Genomic DNA, 21,450 nt, shown 5'->3' on the forward strand with positions numbered 1-21,450 from the left:
ATCTTTTTTGTTGTTATTGTTTTTAAACAAAACCAAAACAAAATCCTCACTTAAGAAAAATGTTGTAATACAAATGAATTGACATTATTTTAGTTTTTAACAGGAACCTACTGTTAGTGTATTTGGGCTGCTGTAACAAAATGCCATAAGTCAGGTAGCTGATAAACAACAGAAATTCATTTTCCATGATTCTGGGGACTAAAAAGTCCCAAAACTGAGATGGCAGCAGATTAGCCAATGGTGATGCAAAAGTGCCTATTGCTGGGTCCTCACAGGGTGGGAGAGGGAAGGGTCTCCGGTCTCCTTTTCTCTTTTCTGTAAGCACTAATCCCATTAATGATGGCTGTCCATGACTAACCATCTGCCAGAATTTGTTTCTGATATAATCACTGTGGGGGTTAAGATTTCAACCTATGAATTTCAGGGAGACATAAACAATCAGGCCATAGAGACTACTCTCATTTAATTAATTAATTAATTAATTATTTTTTGCCAGGCAGAGTTAGACAGTGAGAGAGAGACAGAGACAAAGGTTTTCCCTCTGTTGGTTCACTCCTCTAATGGCTGCCGGCGCCACAGGCGGAGGATTAGCCAAGTGAGCCACGACGCTGGCCTACTCTCATTTAATTTAGAAAATAAACCACTTGCAGATTTGATTTTTTAAAATCTATTTCAAATAATGTGTAACATAGTTCTCATAATTGTTCAATAAATATGTGTGGCCGGCGCCGTGGCTCAACAGGCTAATCCTCCGCCTTGCGGCGCCGGCACACCGGGTTCTAGTCCCGGTTGGGGCACCGATCCTGTCCCGGTTGCCCCTCTTCCAGGCCAGCTCTCTGCTGTGGCCAGGGAGTGCAGTGGAGGATGGCCCAAGTGTTTGGGCTCTGCACCCCATGGGAGACCAGGAGAAGCACCTGGCTCCTGCCATCGGAACAGCGCGGTGCGCCGGCCGCAGCGCGCTACCGCGGTGGCCATTAGAGGGTGAACCAACGGCAAAGGAAGACCTTTCTCTCTGTCTCTCTCTCTCTCTCACTGTCCACTCTGCCTGTCAAAAAAAAAAAAAAAGTTTAAAAAAAAAATAAATAAATATGTGTGTTCATGGCATTGTGTGGATTGTTGATCTGTCTGGTGAGTCTCAGGTGTGCTTCAGAAATCACCTGAAGGTCTTGATGAGACACATTCTCCTGCCCCCGAATTTTTAGTTTTGTAGATCTGGGATAGAGCCTGATAATTTGCATTTTTAACATTTACAGGTAATGCTATTGCTGCTGGTCTTTGTACCACATTTTGAGAATCACTGTTTTAGTCAACATCCACTATTTTTCTTTCTGTTATTTTTTCCCTGAGGTTATAATTCCGTTCTCTAAAGTAAGACGTTTACCATAGGAGAAAGCCCTCACATAGTTGAAGAGAGCTATTCGTGTTTCCTCTGGTTTTCTTTCAGTCAGCCTAAACATTTATAGTTCCTGTAATTGTTGTTGGAAAACTATAATTTGTAGTTATGCTGATATTTACTATTGCCATAGCAGTGACTTATTTGTAAGTTTGTTTCTCCTTCTGTATTCCCTGGCTGTTAGACATGCTACTGAGGCCAGAAACCTGGAAGTCATTCTAGACTACTTCCCATCCCTAACTCCCTGTTTTGTTTAAGAATCATTTGATTGCAGAAATGAGGCTGGCACCGCGGCTCACTAGGCTAATCCTCCGTCTGTGGCGCCCCAGGTTTTAGTCCCAGTTCGGGCGCCAGATTCTGTCCCGGTTGCTCCTCTTCCAGTCCAGCTCTCTGCTGTGGCCCGGGAAGGCAGTGGAGGATGGCCCAAGTCCTTGGGCCCTGCACCCGCATGGGAGACCAGGAGGAAGCACCTGGCTTCTGGCTTCGGATCGGCACAGTGCGCTGGTCGTAGTGGCCATTTGGGGGGGTGAACCAACAGAAAAGGAAGACCTTTTTCTCTCTCTCTCTCTCTCACTGTCTAATTCTTGCCTGTCAAAAATAAAATAAAGTAAAATAAAAAAGAATCATTTGCAGAAATGAAACGTTTAATCTAATTTAACCATGAAGAGCTTATTATAAGGCTAGTCTGGTATTAAACCCCAAAACTCAGGGTTTGTTGTATCTCTCAAGGGAGGCTGAAATGGGAATTAGATAATGGCAATAAGTAAGTTAGGTAAAGTTAGCAAGGAAGTTCTTCTCATGCCTATTTCTTTCACTATACATTTGGTTCTGTATTATTTGTTGTCTTTCTCCTTTCGTGTCCTTTAATGCTTCTTGAGTAGATTCAGTAATGCTGTAGTATTTTAAAAAGTCAATCTACTTAAGCAAAAGAAGCAAGACACAATTTGGACATTTGGCCTACTGGTTAAGATACACACATCCCGCCTTGGAGTGCTGGGGTTTGACACCTGCCTCTGGCTCTCCATTCCAGCTTCCTGCTAATGCAGTCACTGGGAAGCTGAGGGTGATGTTTCGAGTATTTGGGTCCTTGCCACCCACATGGGAGATGTGGGTTGAATTCCTGGCTCCCAGTGCAGCCATGGCAGTTGCAGGCATTTGGGGGAGTGGACCAGTAGATGGGAGTTTGCTGTCTGTCTCTCTGCCTCTCAAATAATATTTTTTTATTTCATAATTATATTGATTTTTATTTTAGTTAGTTTTTAACAGATTTTGGTATGATTTGTAGATACAGTTCTAAGAACATAATATTTCCTTCCTCCCTTCCTTCCTCTCTTTCTCATCCATCCTCTTTCTGTTTCCCTTTTTTGTTAGTTTTTGAGATAACATATTTCAAATTTACCTTACAGAAAAAAGGCTTAATACTTCACTGAATAAGAAATTTAACGGTTAAAGTAAAAAGACCCTAGTTTAGTGGGAATATAGACAATGGCTATAAGTAATAGTTGAATGGAAAAATGATCATTTCACTCATATGCAGTACACTTATAGTAATCATAAGTCATTGAAACTATGGTAGTATACCATTCTTAACCATTGGCTTGACAAAGGTGTAAAACAAAATTTTGCAAAACTATATTTGAAGCAATACTGGTACTGACATTTATTTTTTTGTTTGTTTTTTAAATTCTAGCTTCAACATATTTCATACATTTTCTTCCAGCAACTTCATAGTCTCATATCTTAAATTTAGGTCATTGATCCATCATGAATTGATTTTTGTATATGGTGAGAGGTATGAATCTAATTTCATTCCTCTACACATATACATTCAGTTTTGCCAGCACCTTTTGTTGAAGAATCTATCCTTATTCCACTGATGGCTTGAGCACTTTTGTCAAAAATCTGTTGATTGTATGTATGTGGATTAATTTCTGTGCTCTGTATTCTGTTCCTTTGATCTATGTGTTGGTTTTTATGCTAGTACCATGTGGTTTAATTACTATAGCTGTGTAGTATGCTTTGAAGTCAGGTGTTGTGATGCCTCCAGCTTGATTTTTCTTGTTCAGGATTGCTTTGGCTATTCTGGGTCTTTTGTGATTCCATAGGAATTTTAGGAGTGCTTAGTGCTTTTTCTAATTTTGTGAAAAATGTCATTGGTATTTTGATAGGTTTTGTGTTAAATTTGTAGATTGCTTTATGTAGTATAGACATTGTAATGATATTTATTCTTCCAATCCATGAACAAGGAATATCTTTATCTTTTTTATGTCCTTTATGATTTCTGTCACCAATGTTTGATAATTTTCATTGTAGAGATCTTTCACTTCTTTGGTTAGGTTTAGTCCTAAATATTCGATTTTTTTTTTTTGTGTGTGTGGCTATTGTGAATGGGGTTTCTTTCTTGATTTCTCTTTGTGTGAGTTTGTCATTAGCATACAATAAAGCTACTCTTTTTTTCAACCCTTCACTTTCAGTCAGCTCTCCAGGCTGAAGTAAAAGTCAGTGGGTGATTGTGGGATTCCCTCTCAGCCAAAACTGTGAGCTATTGGGTGTGTGGCAATTTCTTCCTACCTTGAGATGGTAAGATAGTGGCTCACAGCTGGCATCTGGTTGTGCTGTGCATCTAGCTGCAGCGGTGTCTCTTCTCTCTGCTTGTCCCACAGAGTCTCGGAGTCTGTTATTTTATTTTATTTTTTACTTCTTTGCTGAAAATTTCTAACAGTCGGACTCCTGGAAATGTAGTGCTTCCTTTGTTCATATCCCAGAGCAGCTGAAGTTAGTGTAGTTATATCCTATTCAACCATCTTGGATCTCTCAAATAATAATTTTAAAAAAGAAGCAAAGCAGAATGAGTTTGTAGTGATTACATTCTTATGACATTTTATATAATCATTTATGTTAGAAGTCTGGATCGTGATTACCCTGGGGAATCAGGAGTAGTAATTAGTAGTGATGGTAGTTACTAGGGTTCAGTTTGTGAAAATTCACTGAGTTATGTGTTTAGAAATGTGTACTTCTTTGAAATAAATAAATTACTTAAGTAAAAGTTAAAAAGACATTCTAGCATAAAAGTCAAATTGCATATATAATTTAATTTATACTTTCTTCTCTTTGCCAAGAGAGACTTGAAATAAAAAATGGCAGGATATATTCTTTCATTTTTCCTCTTCTCCTTTTTGTATCTTCTTTGTTGTGTTGTGGTGGTGGCAAATATGGAAATTGAGAAGGATATGTGTATCTCTTAATTGTTGCTAATCAAGTCCTCTGTTGGTTGTGTTCCTTCTTTGGCTAAGACTGATGTTCATCCATACAGTGTAGCATGCATTCAACTGTTAATTCTCTCATGTAGCTCGTTTGAGATCTTTCCCTCTCCTAGACCATGCTAGCTTCAGGTCTTCCAAGGCATCTTTATTTCTTCCACTTTAACCTCTGAAAGTTACCAGACCTCCTTAGTGGGTTACCAGCATTAGTGCCCAAACCCTGCTTCCTTCTGACATACCAAACAATGGAGTTACAGGCTGCTCTCCTTTGTAGCCTTGTTTTTGCATTATTTTCAACTTCCCTTTTTTACTGCTCACTCCTGCTACACAGTTGCCTGGACACATCCACTGCTTTGATGGTTCAGTGCTCTGCTATCCCCCTCTATTTTTCTATTCATTTACTTCCACATTTTAAAATATTTTTTCCTTTCTTCATTTTTCTTCATCAGCTTCACACTTCTTTTTATGCTTGAGCTTTTGTAAATCATGCTCTGGAGCCATACAAATACCAATATTCTTATTTTCCCATGTTTGTGAGTACATCAGTCAGTCACCTTAGAGGGTAGTTTTTTTTCTTCTTTAATATTTTCTCAAAGAAGTGTGCATTTTCCCATTTTTCTCTGTGTTATTGCCATGGTGTCAGTTGTGTGAGTCTTGTTTTTTAAATGGTAGGGTGACTTAGTATTCTTATGCTTTTATTTTATCTCTATACTGTTCATATTAGTTTGATATGCTGCTTACCTGTATTTGTTAGAGTTCCCCTTTATTGAAATATAAAAAATATATCATATTGGCCTTAATATTTTTCCTGCTAATTAGGTGGGTGTTAGGTTCAAAATGTCTAAATCTCAATGATATTGTTGGATGCTGCTTGGTGAATGAGGACGAAAGATCATTGGAGTAGAAGTAGAATGGACCTTTCCTTCTCTCTGTCTGTAATTCTGCCTTTCAAATAAATAAATATAAATATATATATATTTTAGGGATGGGGGGAGCAGTTGGCTGGCACTCTGGTGTAGTGGGTTAAACCACAGACTATAGTGCTGGCATCCCATACAGGTGTCAGTTTGAATCTTTGTGCTCAATTTCTTTTTTTTTTTTTATTTAAAAAAATTTTTTTTGACAGGCAGAGTTAGACAGTGAGAAAGAGAGAGAGAGAGAGAGAGAGTTATAGACAGTGAGAGAGAGACAGAGAAAGGGGTCTTCCTTCTGTTGGTTTACTCCCCCAATGGCCACTACAGCCAGCGCTGTGCTGATCCGAAGCCAGGAGCCGGGTACTTCCTCCTGGTCTCCCATGCGGGTGCAGGGACCCAAGCACTTGGGCCATCCTCTGCTGCCCTCCTGGGCCACAGCAGAGAGCTGTACTGGAAGAGGAGCAACCGGGACTAGTACCCGGTGCCCCAAACTGGACTAGAACCCGGGGTGCCGGCGCCGCAGGCAGAGGATTAGCCTAGTGAGCCACGGCGTTGGCCTGTGCTCAACTTCTAATACAGCTCCTTGCCAATGGCTTGGGAAAAGCAGTGGAAGATGGCCAAAATACTTTGGCTCCTGCCACCCATGTGGGAGACATATGAAACTTCTGGCTTTCACCTGGCCCAGCCCCAGCCATTGTGGCCTTCTGGGGAGTGAACAAACAGATGGAAGATCGATCTCTCTCTCTCTGCCTCTCTCTATCTCTCTCTAACTCTGCCTTTCAAATAAATAAATGAATATTAAAGAAAGAAATGGAATGGGCCAAGGGAGACGCTATCAGTGTTTTATATTATCTATCTATCTATCTATCTATATATATATATTTTTATTTTTGACAGGCAGAGTGGACAGTGAGAGAGAGAGAGAGACAGAGAGAAAGGTCTTCCTTTGCCGTTGGTTCACCCTCTAATGGCCGCCGCGGTAGCGCGCTGCGGCCGGCGCACCGCGCTGTTCCGATGGCAGGAGCCAGGTGCTTCTCCTGGTCTCCCATGGGGTGCAGAGCCCAAACACTTGGGCCATCCTCCACTGCACTCCCTGGCCACAGCAGAGAGCAGGTCTGGAAGAGGGGCAACCGGGACAGGATCGGTGCCCCAACCGGGACTAGAACCCGGTGTGCCGGCGCCGCAAGGCGGAGGATTAGCCTGTTGAGCCACGGCGCCGGCCAAATATTATCTATATTTTCATCATAGTACTTAAACAATTCTGTTTATATATTTTACTGATTTGGAAGACAAAGAGAGAATCTTCCATCTAACCAAATGCCCACTGTAGCACTGATTTGGCCAGGCTGAAGCCAGGAGCCTGAAACTCAATCGGGGTCTCCCACATGGGTGAAACCCCCAGGTGTGCATTAGTGGGAAGCTGAAATTGGAAGTGGAGCTAGGGCTCAAACACAGGTACTCTGCTACAGGATATGAGCGTCCCAAGCAGCATCTAACCACTATGCTAAACACTTGCCCTGCCACAGTAATTTTGTTCATCTTTCAAAACATGTATTTAGTGCCCAATATAAGTATACAAAGAAAGCTCTAGGGTCAGGAGTTGCTGTGCAGCAGGTTAAACTGCCACTTGGAATAGCTATGTCCCGTATCAAGTGCTGGTTTGAATTCTGGCTACTTCTCTTCTTCTGCTGATGTGCCTGGAAAGCAACAGATGATGACTCAAGTACTTAAGTTCCTGCCACCCATGTTGCAGATCAAGCTGGGGTTCCTGGCTTGAGGCTTTAGCCCAGCCCAGCCTTGGCTGTTGGTGGCCAAAAATTTAGGGGTGAACCAGCAGATGACGATTCTCTCTCTCTCTCTCTCTCTGCTTTTCAAATAAATATTTTTAAAAAAAATAAAGCCTAAGTTTTAATTTAGCATTAATTGAATGTCAGAGGTATTTCTGATTTTTGTATGGCAGGTTTATTTAATGATTTTTTTTTTTTAGTTATCTTTTTTTTTTTTAATTTTTATTTTATTTTCTGACAGAGTGGACAGTGAGAGAGAGACAGAGAGAAAGGTCTTTATTTAATGATTTTTTCAAAACTAAAATACACTTTTCTTTACTGGATATAGGAAGAGTGTAAATAAAAGGAACAAAATAAGCAAACATAACTAGAAGTTTATCCATTATGAGTAATATTTCCTCTCAAAATGTTTTTTGCTGTCTTAATGAACTTTCTCTTTTATTTTCCCTTGGGCCCTGTATAATTAATATCACAAGCTCTTCATGGCATACCCAGCTTTTACTAAGAAATGTTTCTGGCTTTAGTTATTGAATAGGCAGTATAAAATATTGGAACTTTTTAAAAATTTTATTTATTTATTTATTTGAAAGTCAGAGTTACAGAGAGATAGGAGAGAGGTCTTCCATCTGCTGGTTCACTCCCCAAAATGGCCACAATGATCAGGGCTGGGCCAAGCTGAAGCCAGAAGCCAGGACCTTTATCCTGTCTCCACAAGGATGCAGGGGCCCAAGCACTTGAGTGAGCCTCTGCTGCTTTCTCAGGCACATTAGGAGGGAGCTGGTTTGGAAGTAGAACAGCAGGAACTTGAACTTGACCAGCAGGTGCCCATATGGAATGCCAATGCTGCAAATGGCGGCTTAGCCCACTGCGCCATAGCGCTGGCCCTGGTGTTGACACTTTTTAACTGTAGAAATGTCTAATTGAAAGTTTTTGTGTTTCAGAAAAGATTAAAGATTCATGTTTTACTCTTTTTTTTTTTTTTTTTTTTGGCGAAGGACGTGGTAACTGGACTTAGTCCCCTGCTCTTCAGGAAGCTCAGTAATCCTGACATATTTTCATCAACTGGAAAAGCTAAACTTCAACGACAACTTAGTCAGGATGACTGTAAGTTACGGAGAGGGAGCCTCGCCAGTTCTCTGTCAGGTAAATCTGCTTTTGTTTTTGTTAAATATGGGGCTGTGTTGTCAGTATTTAAGGGTGTATTGACTGAATTGGCATTGTGACAGCTTCTTTCTTATCTGCTAGTATTCTTATTTAGTAGATTTACAGTTAAGGCTGTATTCTCCCTTCCTTACTATGTCCTCATGGACTCTCTGAATGCTCATCTATTGAACGTAATAGATATTTCTTGGTTGATCACTTTTACTCCAACTCCCCCCCCCCCTTTTTTTTTTGACAGGCAGAGTGGACAGTGAGAGAGACAGAGAGAAAGGTCTTCCTTTGCCGTTGGTTCACCCTCCAATGGCCGCCGTGTCTGGCGTGCTGTGGCCGGCGCACCGCGCTGATCCGATGGCAGGAGCCAGGTGCTTCTCCTGGTCTCCCATGGGGTGCAGGGCCCAAGCACTTGGGCCATCCTCCACTGCACTCCCTGGCCACAGCAGAGAGCTGGCCTGGAAGAGGGGCAACCGGGACAGAATCTGGTGCCCCGACCGGGACTAGAACCCGGTGTGCCGGCACTGCATTTTTTTTTTTTTTTAAAGAAGGGTTTTATTTAGTGAATACAAATTTCATAGGTTCAGCTTTAGGAATATAGTGGTTCTTCCCCCCATATCTGCCCTCCCACTTCAACTCCTGTCCCACCTCTTACTCCCTCTCCCATCCCATTCTTCATTTTTAATTAACTATATGCAGAAGACCAACTCTATACTAAGTAAAGATTTCAACAATTTGCACCCCCCCCCACACACAAAATATGAAGTAAATGTTTTAAAACAAATTTTGCAGTTAATTCTCATAGTACAACTCATTAAGGACAGGGTCCTACATGGGGAGTAAGCGCACAATGACTCCTGTTGTTGATTTAACAATTAACACTCTTATTATTGATGTCAGTGATCACCCGATGCTCTTGACATGGGCTGCCAAGGCTATGGAAGCCTTTTGAGTCCACAAACTCTGTCAGTGTTTAGACAGGGCCATAAGCAAAGTGGAAGTTCTCTCCTCCCTTCAGAGAAAAGTACATCCTTCTTTGATGGCCCCTTTTTTCCACTGGGGTCTCACTCACAGAGATCCTTCATGCAGAACTTTTAGACCATATAGGTGAGGAGCAGGCAAGCTGTCCAGAGAACCGTATGTTTGCAGAAAGAATACAGGCAGAATCTACTCTGGGTTTCCGGAGGTTTTAAGTAGAGAACCATCATTATCATCATTACAATTTTTGTGGAGCGCTTTATTTAAAGTTTCCCAGTAAAGGGAACATATGAAGGAAAACTTGAGCCGTAACTGTATTTTAAAAATATATTGCATTTTTTGATTACCAAGTACAACAAGTTGGCTATACAAATTGTTTTTAAAGAAGATTCATTTATTTGAAAGGCAGCGTGACACAGAGAGAGAGACAGAGGGAGAAAGAGTATACATGCTTCCATCTACTGGTTTATTCTCCAAATGACTATAACAGTTGGGGCTGGGCCAGGCCAAAGCCAGCAGCCTGGAACTCCATCCAAGTTTCCCATGTGGATGGCAGGGACCCAAGTACTTGGGCCATCATCCGTTGTGCTCCCAGGTACATTAGCAGGGAGCTGTATCGGAGGCACAGGAGCCAGAACTCAACCTGCACTCTGTCACAGACATGGGATGAGGGTGATGGCGTAACCTATTGCACTACAATGCCTGACCCTATAAGAAATTTTGAGTATGACAACATGCATAGGGGCTAGTGCTGTGCTGTAGCAGGTTAAGCCACTGCCTACAGTGCTGGCATCCCATATGGGCACTGGTTCAAGTCCTGGCTGCTCTTCTTCCTATCCAGATCTCTGTTATGGCCTGGGAAAGCAGTAGAGGATGACCCAAGTCCTTGGGCCCCTGTACCCACATGGGCAACCTAGAAGAAGCTCTTGGCTCCTGGCTTCAGATTCATGCAGCTCTAGCCATTGTGGCCATTTGGGGGTGAACCAGTGGATGGAAGACCTTTCTCTCTGCCTCTGCCTCTCTGTAACTCTGCCTTTCAAATAAATAAATAAATCTTTAAAAAATGAGTGATATCAAGGTGAAGTCTTTTTTTTTTTTCTTTTTTACAATTTATTTATTTATTTGAAAGGCAGAGTTACAGAGGGAGGGAGGGGGAAAGGGGGGGAGGGAGAGGCAGAAAGAGAGATCTTCCATCCCTTGATTCACTCCCCCAAATGGCCATAATGGAATGGCTGGAGCCAGGAAGGTCCAAAGCCTGGGGCCAGGAGCTCCCTCTGGATCTCCCACATAAGTGCAGGGGCCTAAGGACTTGAGCCATTTTCTGCTTTCCCAGGTGAATCAGCAGGTAGCTAGATTGGAAGAGGAGCAACTGGGACTTGAACTGGTACCCATATGGGATGATAGCACCACAGATGACAGCTTTACCTGCTACACCACAGTGCCAGCCCCATGAAGTCCTTCTTAATGTTTACTTTCCTAGGCCGGGGCTGTGGCTCAATAGGCTAATCCTCCGCTTTGCAGTGTCGGCACACTGGGTTCTAGTCCCAGTCGGGGTGCTGGATTCTGTCCCGGTTGCCCCTCTTCCAGTCCAGCTCTCTGCTACGGCCCAGGAGTGCAGTGGAGGATGGCCCAAGTGCTTGGGCCCTGCACCCCATGGGAGACCAGGAGAAGCACCTGGCTCCTGCCTTCGGATCAGCGTGGTGCACCGGCTGCAGTGCGCCAGCCATGGCAGCCATTGGAGGGTGAACCAACAGCAAAAGGAAGACCTTTCTCTCTGTCTCTCTCTCTCACTGTCCACTCTGCTTGTCAAAAAAAAAAAAAAAAAAAAAAAAAGTTTACTTTCCTTTATGTTTTCTTTTATATTTTGTTTTCTTAAGTTGTTCTTCAAAAGGGATGTATCATATTTCCTTTGCAACAAAAACAAAAAACTGCAAAAACTGTTTTCTTCACATCTTTACTACAATGAACATTTCCATACCTAAGATTTTGCAAGGCATAGGAGAGATTTTCAAATGAATTGGATAATGAAGATAAAGCCAGATGAAGGTACAGGGCATGCTACTGAAGTTGAGTGAGTAAATGGGTATGGAAGAATGGAAGATGAGGCCAAGAAGATATTACTATGCCAAAAATGTTTGTCCTAGTTTTTTTTTTTTTTTTTTTTTTTTTACGATTTATTTATTTGTTTTGAAAGTCAGAGTGACATGGAAAGGGAGAGAACAGAAAGAGAGCAAGACCTTCCATGCACTGGTTCACTTCTCAAATAGCCACAACAGGCAGTGCAGGGCCAGACCAAAGCCAGGAGTCTGGAACTCCATCAGGGTCTCCCAGGTATGCAGGGGCTCAAGCATGTGTAGGCCATTTTCTTCTGCTTTTCGCAGGCCATTACCGGGGAGCTGGATTGGAAGTAGAGCAGCTGGGACTCAAACTACTGCTCCTGTATGAGATACCACATTGTTAGCAGCAGCTCAACCTGCTGTGTGCCATGATGCTGGCCCAGATAGTCTTGTTTTCTCTCTCTCTCTCTCTCTCTCTCTTTTCTTTTTGGTTGAAATTTTTTTATTTGAGAGGCAGAGTTACAGACAGAGAGAGGGAGAGGCAGAGAGAGAAGTCTTTTTTTTTTTTTAATATTTATTTATTTGAAATAGTTACACAGAGAAGGAAAGGCAGAGAGAGAGAGGGCGGGAGGGAGGGAGAGGGAGAAAGAGGTCTTCGATCTGCTGGTTCACTCCTCAATTGGCTGCAACGGCCGGAGCTGCGCCATTCTGAAGCTAGGAGCCAGGAGCTTCTTCTGGTCTCCCAAGCGAGTACAAGGGCCCAAGGACTTGGGCCATCTTCTACTGCTTTCCTAGGCCATAGCAGAGAGCTGGCTCAGAAGTGGAGCAGCCAGGACTTGAACCAACGCCCATATGGAATGCCAGCACTGCAGGTGGGGCCTTTACCAGCTACACCACAGCGCTGGTCCTGAGAGAAGTCTTTCATCCACTGGTTCACTACCCAAATAGCCGCAACAGCCTGAGCTGCACCCATCTGAAGCCAGGAGCCAGGAACTTCTTCCAGGTCTCCCACAAGAGTGCAGGGGCCCAAGGACTTGGGCCATCTTCCACTGCTTTTCCAGGCCATTGGCAGGGAGCTGGACCAGAAGTGGAACAGCTGGGACTCCAACCAGTGCCCACATGGGATGCTGGCACCCCAAGTTGAGGCTTAACCTACTAATCCACAGCCCTGGCCCTGACAGTCTTTATAAACGACTTCTTTGTAGTTTTCCAGTGAGATTAATAGAGTCTGTCAAGCTGGACTGGGCCCTTGATGTCCAGAAAGAGCGGTGTTTGTCTTTTGGAATCCTGAAGACCAGATTGTCTATGAGAGTGTACTTGGCAACACCACTCCCATTGAGTTGAGTTGTGAGACCCTAAGTTGTCTGGAAAGGAGTGAGAAACTCTGGACTGCAAGGTTGAGTGTCAGGGTGGGACGCTGTCATGGTGGTAAATATTAGAGAACTTAAAATAGTACATTTGTTTCAGCATTCCACTTGAAATTCTCCTCACCACCAAGATAGCTGGAACTTGAAAGACTGTGTTTCTCAGTGGATATGGAAGCACTGTACTTTGTATCAGTGGAATTTTATCCACTAGATATCATTGCATTTGTGTTTTCTCATTCATTTACCAAGAAATACTTACATGTATTCTAAACCTTGTGTTTGAAGGTAAGCAGCTGCTCCCTTTGTCCAGCAGTGTACATAGCAGCGTGGGACAGGTGACGTGGCAGTCTTCAGGAGAAGCGTCAAACCTGGTCCGAATGAGAAACCAGTCCCTTGGACAGTCTGCACCTTCTCTTACTGCTGGCCTGGTAAGTGTTAGTGAAGATGGTGACGTGCTCTGTGGACAAATCCTTGATTATCATCTGTCATTGCTACATCTGTTATTTTCTTTTTAGGATATAGGAAGTTTAATTTCTCGAAGTATAGAACAGGAATAGAATTTTAATTGCATATATCCTGATTGTTCTCCTGCTATCACTGTCACGAGGGTCAAGAAAAATATTCAATATATTCAATATGACTGTATCTTTAATGAATGAATTTCCTGGGAAAGAACCTTCTTTTTACAGAAATGACTGTAAATCTTTAAGACTGAGTTGCTTCTGAATACAGTTCAGTGGTGTACATACTTCGTGCATGAGAATAGGGAACATGATTGGTACATGGTGTTTGTTTACATACGTGAGGATACCTCAAAAATAGAATTAAAAGATGAGTTTATATTGGTGCAGAAAATTGTGAAATTCTTACATGTTTTTTTCTCATGATACTTGAGAAAAGTGCCTTTTAAAAGTGCCTTCATATAATGGGTGAAAAAAATGTGTTTTTTCTTTGCCAGGGATTTTTATGAGAGAGCCTTGGAAAGGTTAGGCTGTGTAGTCTGGAAAGGTGGTTTTCTGTCTCTTATTGGGTGTCTTTTACCCTTTTACCCTCAGTGGCTCTGCCTCTGCCTGAGGCACTCATTGACCTTCTGCTGATGTCATACTCTTCCCTCTGTTCTTAGGATGAGGCATACTAGAAACTTGCAGGATCAAAAACAGAAACTTGTTTCTGTTAAAATATGATATCAGTACACTTTCGGATTGTAAACCTTTTGGGTCAGCATGTGGAATAGAAACTGTGCATTTTTTCATCCATAAGAGTAAGGTTAACGGGGAGAATGTCTTTATGTAGTTTATGGGGAATTAATCTTTCCATCAAAGGATTTCCCAGTATTACCTGAAGTTTGTGAATAAGGATTTTAGAATAAGTACCACTTGTGTAAATTCTTCCTTCCCAACTTATTAGTCTGAAAGTTTCAAACATTTAGAAAAAGTGAGAGAATAGTATAATAAATACCCATATAAGCTGTGCTTAGATTGGCCAATTGGTAAACATTTTGCCATATTTATCTGTGTGTATTATTTTTCCCTGAAACATTTCAGAACAATTCACAAATGTTATGACATCTTATCTTTAATTATTTCTCCTGAAATCAAGAACAGTCTCCTAAATAACTGTATATGTTATAAGATCCAAAAAGTTTAACATCAGTTTTGTAGTGGCCTCTAATATGAAGACCATATTCCGATTTACCTACTTGATCCCAACCTGTGTATTGGAGTCTACCCCCACCAACCTCTTTTATTTTCTGGAACTTATAAATATAAATATAAATATAAATATAAATATATGTACCCTCATGGAAGTCTTGATCCCAGGATTGGAGAGTAGTCCCAGGCATCTGTATTTTCTTTAAAGTGTTACTCTTAATCCTTTACCCCTTCTAGAACTACTGCCATTCAGGTAAAGCTGAATGTTTCATTTTAAGGTAGTATGTTGTAGAAGTGATTCCTACACTGAGGTTTCTGGAGGCCTACCCTAGGCCAAGTGAAATCAAGTCAGTCAGTCATCCCTCATTATCCATGGGGATTTGTTCTGGGGCATCCTATGATTACACAAATATGTAGATGTTCAAGTTCCTTACATAAAGTGACAATAGTATGTGCATATAACGTATGTCCATCTTCCTCTGTAATTTAAATTCTCTAAATTAATTAAAATACCTAACACAATGTGAATGCTATGTAAATAGTTGTTATACTGTGTTGTTTAGGAAATAATGACAAGGAAAAAAATCTCTATATCTTTAGTACAGATGCAGTTCACAAATGTGCAACCCATGATATGGTGGGCTGATTGTATTCCTGAATTTTTTTTTACAGTTTATTTTTATTTATTTATTTGAGAGACAGGTAAATATAGATAGCTAGCTAGCAAGGAGGAAAGCAAGCCAGCTATCCCCCATCTACTGGTACACTCCCCATATACTTGTTCTATTTTAAGTTGTTTTTTTTTTTTTTTTTTTTGCTTTTTGACAGGCAGAGTGGCTAGTGAGAGAGACAGAGAGAAAGGTCTTCCTTTTGCCATTGGTTCACCCTCCAATGGCTGCCGTGGCTGGCGCGCTGTGGCCGGCGCACCACGCTGTTCCGAAGGCAGGAGCCAGGTGCTTCTCCTGGTCTCCCATGGGGTGCAGGGCCCAAGCACTTGGGCCATCCTCCACTGCACTCCCTGGCCACAGCAGAGAGCTGGCCTGGAAGAGTGGCAACTGGGACAGAATCCGGTGCTCCAACCGGAACTAGAACCCGGTGTGCCGGCGCCACTAGGCGGAGGATTAGCCTGTTGAGCCACGGCGCCGGCCCTATTTTAAGTTTTTTAGAAACTTTCCTACTGTCTTCCATTAATGGTTGTATTGTTTTATATTTTCACCAAGAGTATACAGGGGTTCTCCTTTTCCACCTCCTTGCCAGGTCTTGCTATCTTTTTTCTTTTGTTTTTCTCTTGTTATACTTTGAGTTTCTTAATAATAGCCTTTCTAACTGGAGTAAAATGACATCTCAGGTAGTTCTCATCTGCAGCTCCCTGGTGACTAGTGTTGAGCATTTTTTTATGTGCCCACTGGCCATATGTATGTCTTCCCTTGAAAATTTTCTGTTCAGGTCTATTGCCTATTTTATACTTTGATTACTTATTTTTGTACTATTGAGTTCCTCATACATTCTGGCCATCAACTCCTTGCCCCCTGTAAATATTTCCTTTTATTCTCTGCTTTTTGTTAATTGTTTTCTTCACTGTGCCAGGGGCCTCTCAATTCCATGAGATCTTTCATTTTTTTTTGTTCTTATTTATTTGAAAAACAGAGTTACAGAGAGAGGCAGAGACAGAGAGAGGTCTTCTATCTGCTGGTTCACTCCCCAGATGGCTACAATGTCCGGAATAGCCAGAGCTGGGCTGATCTGAAGTCAGCCAGGAGCTTCTTCTGGGTCTCCCATGTGGGTGCAAGGGCCTAAGGACTTGGGCCATCTTCCACTGCTTTCCCAGGCCATAGCAGAGAGCTGGATTGGAAGAGTAGTAGCCGAGACTAGAACCCGTGCCCATATGGGATGCCAGCGCTTCAGGCCAGGGCTTTAACCCGCTGTGCCACAGTGCCAGCCCCTCCATGAAATCTTATGTGTCTATTTTTACTTCTGTTTTCTGTGCCTTTGGGGTCTTATCCATAAAATCCTTGTTCATTTTAGTGTCCTGAAGTATTTCCTCTGTTTGTCTCCATTCAGTTCCTTATTCCATCTTGAGTTGACTTTTGTGTATGGTGAAAGGTAGGAATATAGATACATTGTTTTGTACGTGGACATTCAACTTTCCTGGCACCATTCATTGAAAAGACTGTCCTTTCTCCATGTGTGTTCTTAGTATTTTTGTTGAACATCAGGTAGTTGTGGATGCATGGGTTTGTTTCTGGACTGTTTATATTTATGGTTTTTCCATCTTCTCATATTTTCTTTTTACTTGTTAGTATCTCTTTCAGTTTGAAGAAATCTCTTTAGCATATCTTGTATGACAGGTCTGGTGGTGATAAATTTTCTCAGCTTTTGTTTATCTGGCAATGGCTTTTTCTTGCCTTCACATCTAAAGAATAGCTTTGCTGAGTGTAATATTCTTGTTTGGTAGTTTTCCCCTTCAGTACTGATTATTCTACCGTTGAATATATTTTCTACCCCTTTCACTTTCTCAAGTCTTTCTTTGAACCTCAATAACTTGGGTATTTGTGCTTCTAATGCTGTCCCAAAATTCCTGTAAGCTTTCTTTATTTCTCTTCATTTTTTGTTCTTTTGTTCTTCTCTGTGTAATTTCAGATAGCCTGTACTTAAGCTCACTGATTCTTTTCTTAGGTTTGATCTATTCTGCTATCAATACCTTCCATTGTATTTTTAATTTTGTTCAAGAATTCAGTTTGTTTTTCAAAAATTATACCTATCTCTGTTATGTTTCTCTGTTAAAGTAATGGATCATTTCTGTTTTCCTGAACCAAGTTTTCTTTTCTTTTTTTTTTTTTTTTTTTTTTTTTTGACAGGCAGAGTGGACAGTGAGAGAGAGAGACAGAGAGAAAGGTCTTCCTTTTGCCGTTGGTTCACCTTCCAGTGGCCGCCGTGGCCGGCGCGCTGCAGCTGGCGTACCGTGCTGATCCAATGGCAGGAGCCAGGTGCTTCTCCTGGTCTCCCATGGGGTGCAGGGCCCAAGCACTTGGGCCATCCTCCTCTGCATTCCCAGGCCACAGCAGAGAGCTGGCCTGGAAGAGGGGCAACCGGGATAGAATCTGGCGCCACGAGGGGGACTAGAACCCGGTGTGCCAGCACCGCAAGGCGGAGGATTAGCCTATTGAGCCACAACGCCAGCTGAACCAAGTTTTCTTAAAAGAGCTATTTTATATCTTGTGTCTGAAAAATCTGCATTTGTTTGTTACTCTCTGATTGGTGTCTGACGCTTTATTTTGTTCATTAGTTGAGGTCATGGTTTCCTGAAGGTTTTTGATGCTTGTTGTCATCTGCACATTGAAGGATTAGGAATTTTTTTCAGTTTTCATAATCTGACGTTGTGCCTACTTTTTAGTCTGCTTATTTTCTGAACCTATTGACACTTCAAGTCTATTAGCACTAGATGGTGCCCTAAGTTGAGGTCTCCAAATGTCAACTGTTAGTATGTTGCAGCTGTTTTAGCACTAGGGGATGCCCTGTCCCAGGTTTGTCCTAAAGCTGCCATAGTGTGTTCAGAAATGAACTGCTTGAGGCTCTGAGTGCTGGCCATGGGTAGAGAGGCCTTTAGGCTTTATTTGGTACCAGGTCTCACCTTGGCGGGCCGGGCGTGAGCTCCAAGGCAATATCCTGTATGACTTTGTCACCCTACTCCCCAGCTGCTGCAGTCTTGTTCAGATGTCTGAGGAAGGTAGGGGGAGGGGTGCTGGAGGCCCTCTCTTGACTACTTGGTTCGGGAGAGTCCATAGGGTCAGTCTGTAGGTATTGGCATGGGGGCAGGGGAGGACCTGCTACTAGGTTTTAAGTTTATGATCTAGACCTAATTCTCTCTCCCTTCCCCACATGGGAACTGTGGAGCTGTGCTACTTGGAAGTGGGGGAGGAGTGACCTGCAACTCTCATTATTTTGTTTTTTCTTATTATACTGAAACCCAATACTGTGGTCTCACCTGACTTCCTTACCTATTGTGAAATTGGTATGTCCATGAATAGCTGTGCAAATTGGTGTCTATGGGGAAAGGATTCCTGGACTGTCTTACTCAGCTGCCACCTTATTCTGCCTCCTCCCAATTCACCCAGTGTAAAGTTCAGATACGTACAGCCATCATTATAGTCAGTTTTAGAACATCATCAATACTTCTTTCCTTTTTATTGCTTAATAATATGAGGGTACTTCAAAAAGTTTGTAGAAAAATAGAACTAAAAGATAAGTTCATGTTGGTGCAAAATTTTGAAATCATATATTTAGAAGTCTGCAAAAAAGTTTGTGGAAAATATATATTTTGACATGGATTTTTATGCATGGATTTTAAGTGTTTTTGCATCAAAATAAACTATCTTGTAATTCTATTTTCCATGAGCTTTTTGAAGTACCCTCATATTCTATTGTGTGAATATATAACATTTTATTTTTCTGTTTATCAGTTGATGGACATTTGGGTTGCTTCTGGCTTGTGGCTATTATGAATAATGCTGCTGTGAAAACTTGAGTAAAAATTTTTGTGTGGCATGTTTTTTTATTTCTCCTGGGTATACATGTAGGAATAGTACTGCTGGGTCATATGACAGCTCTGTATTAATTGTTTGATAAACTGATTTTTTCCACATACTTACCAACACTGGTTGCTCTTCTTTTTGATTTTAGCTATCCTTGTGAATGTGAAGTGATGTGGTTTGGTTTTGATCTTCATCTCCTTCATGATTAATGATGTTGAACATCTTTTCATGTGTTTATTGGATATTTGTATATTTTCTTTGAAGAAATGTCTTCAGGTTCTTTGCTGGTTTAAAAAATTGAGTATTTTATTATGAATTTGTAAAAGAATTGCTTCTTTAGACTTGAATCCAATTATAATTTGCCCTCTACATAGGATCTGCATTTGTGGATTCAACCAAGGACTGAAAATATTTGGAGAAGAAATTTCCAGAAAGTTCCAAAGAGCAAATTTGAATTTGCTACACTCCCCCTTTTTTTTTTCTTATTTTCAAGATTTATTTATTTGAAAGGCAGAGTTATAGAGAGGCAGAGAGAGAGAGAGAGAGATGGGACATCTTCCACTTCTTTCCTAGGCCATAGCAGAGAGCTGGATCAAAAATGGAGCAGCCAGGACTTGAACCAGTGCCCATATTGGATGCTGGCACTGTAGGAGACAGCTTTACCTACTATGCCACGGCACCAGCCCCACTGCACTCCTTAACCCTGTATTGAATCCATGTGAATGAAATGATGTATTGGCACACCCTGCCATGACATTTCACATCCTCAACCTCTCTCTAGCACCTACCATTTGACCATTGTTCACTTTACCTCTCCTTCATGTCCTTTGTAGTTAGACCTTGAATGCTGGCATCTGTACTGAACATGTACAGACTTTTTCTTGTAATTCCCTGGACAATACAACATGAGTCCAACAACTACAAAGATACTTTAAAAAGTTAGTGGAAAAATGGAATTAAAAGGTAAGTTTATTTTGGAAAATTATTAAAAATCAGGCTGGCGCCGCGGCTCACTACGCTAATCTTCCATCTGCGGCGCCAGCACCCCAGGTTCTAGTCCCGGTCGGGGCACCGGATTCTGTCCTGGTTGCTCTTCTTCCAGTCCAGCTCTCTGCTGTGGCCCAGGAGTGCGGTGGAGGATGGCCCAGGTCCTTGGACCCTGCATCCGCATGGGAGACTGGGAGAAGCACCTGGCTCCTGGCTTTGGATCCACGCAGAGCGCCAGCTGCAATGCGCTGGCCGTAGCGGCCACTTGGGGGGTGAACCAATGGAAAAAAAAAAACAACCTTTCTCTCTCTGTCTCTCACTGTCTTAACTCTGCCTGTCCAAAAAAAAAAAAAAAAAAAAAAAAAAATCAATGCATAGTTTTTGCCTCCTTTTCCATGTTGTACAGTCTGTCTAGTTAAAAAACCTTTCTGTTATTCCAGATTAAAATCCCTTACCCATTAAATCCTTTCTTTTCATTTCCCCTTCTATCCAATCCCTGGGAATCACTAACATGCATTTTGCTTCTGGGTTTATCGACTCTGAATATTTCATGCCCATAAATTATATATTAGGTGGCCTTTTGTGTTTTTTCATTTAGCATTATGTTTGAATTCTCACATTCTAGCATGTATTGGCACTTCATTCCTTTTTGTGGTTGAATATATCCCATTGTATATATTCAACACAATTTTTAAATTTATCTGTTGATGACCTTTTCATCTGTTTCACCTTTGGTGTACTGTGATTAGCGCTGTTGTGGACATACCATGTACTTAAATGCCTGTTTTCAGTTCTTTAGAGTATATGTGAAGGGATAGAATTGCAGGTCTATATGGTAATCTATCTTTAATTTTCTGAGGAATCACCAAACTATTTTCCAGCAATGTACAAGGTTCTGATTTCTCCGTATCTTTGTTAAAACTTGTTATCTCCCATTAAAACTTATTTAAAATTTATCTGAGAGGCAGAGAGATAGTTCCCATCTGCTGATTCACTCCCTAAATGTCTCTAAGAGGCCCCTTTCTGAAGCTGAAGCCAGTAAGCCTGGAACTCAATCCAGATCCCCCTGAGGTTGACATAGACCCAGTTACTTGAACCATCACTGCTGCTTCCCATGGTTCGCATTAGCAGGAAGCTTGAGCCAGTAGTGGAGCTGAGTATTGAACCCAGGAACTCCAGTATGGGATGCAGGAGTCTTAACTGGCATCTGAACTACTAGACCAAATTTTTAAAATTATACTATAATGGTGGGAATGAAGTGGCACCTCATTGTGATTTGCAGTTTCCTAATGACTGTAAGGAAGGGAGAGCAGGACAAAGAGGCAAGATAGGAACTCACAGCAGGAACAAGTTTATTCAGAGAATAAACCT

At 41.7% G+C, this 21,450-nt stretch overlaps 1 protein-coding gene across 8 annotated transcripts in view; it reads left to right on the top strand.

Annotated features, from left to right (window-relative positions):
* The window catches only part of MAST2 (microtubule associated serine/threonine kinase 2), a 220,007-nt gene that overhangs the window by 42,439 nt on the left and 156,118 nt on the right, over positions 1-21,450 (top strand). For all 8 annotated transcript variants that reach the window (XM_062191219.1, XM_062191220.1, XM_062191222.1 and 5 more), the window contains exons 2-3: positions 8,350-8,497; positions 13,194-13,336. In XM_062191219.1, coding sequence (XP_062047203.1) covers positions 8,350-8,497; positions 13,194-13,336 — 291 coding nt within the window. The remainder of the gene's footprint in view (positions 1-8,349; positions 8,498-13,193; positions 13,337-21,450) is intronic.

The sequence above is a fragment of the Lepus europaeus genome, chromosome 5 (assembly GCF_033115175.1).
Source record: "Lepus europaeus isolate LE1 chromosome 5, mLepTim1.pri, whole genome shotgun sequence".
In the NCBI taxonomy this organism is placed as follows: domain Eukaryota; kingdom Metazoa; phylum Chordata; class Mammalia; order Lagomorpha; family Leporidae; genus Lepus; species Lepus europaeus.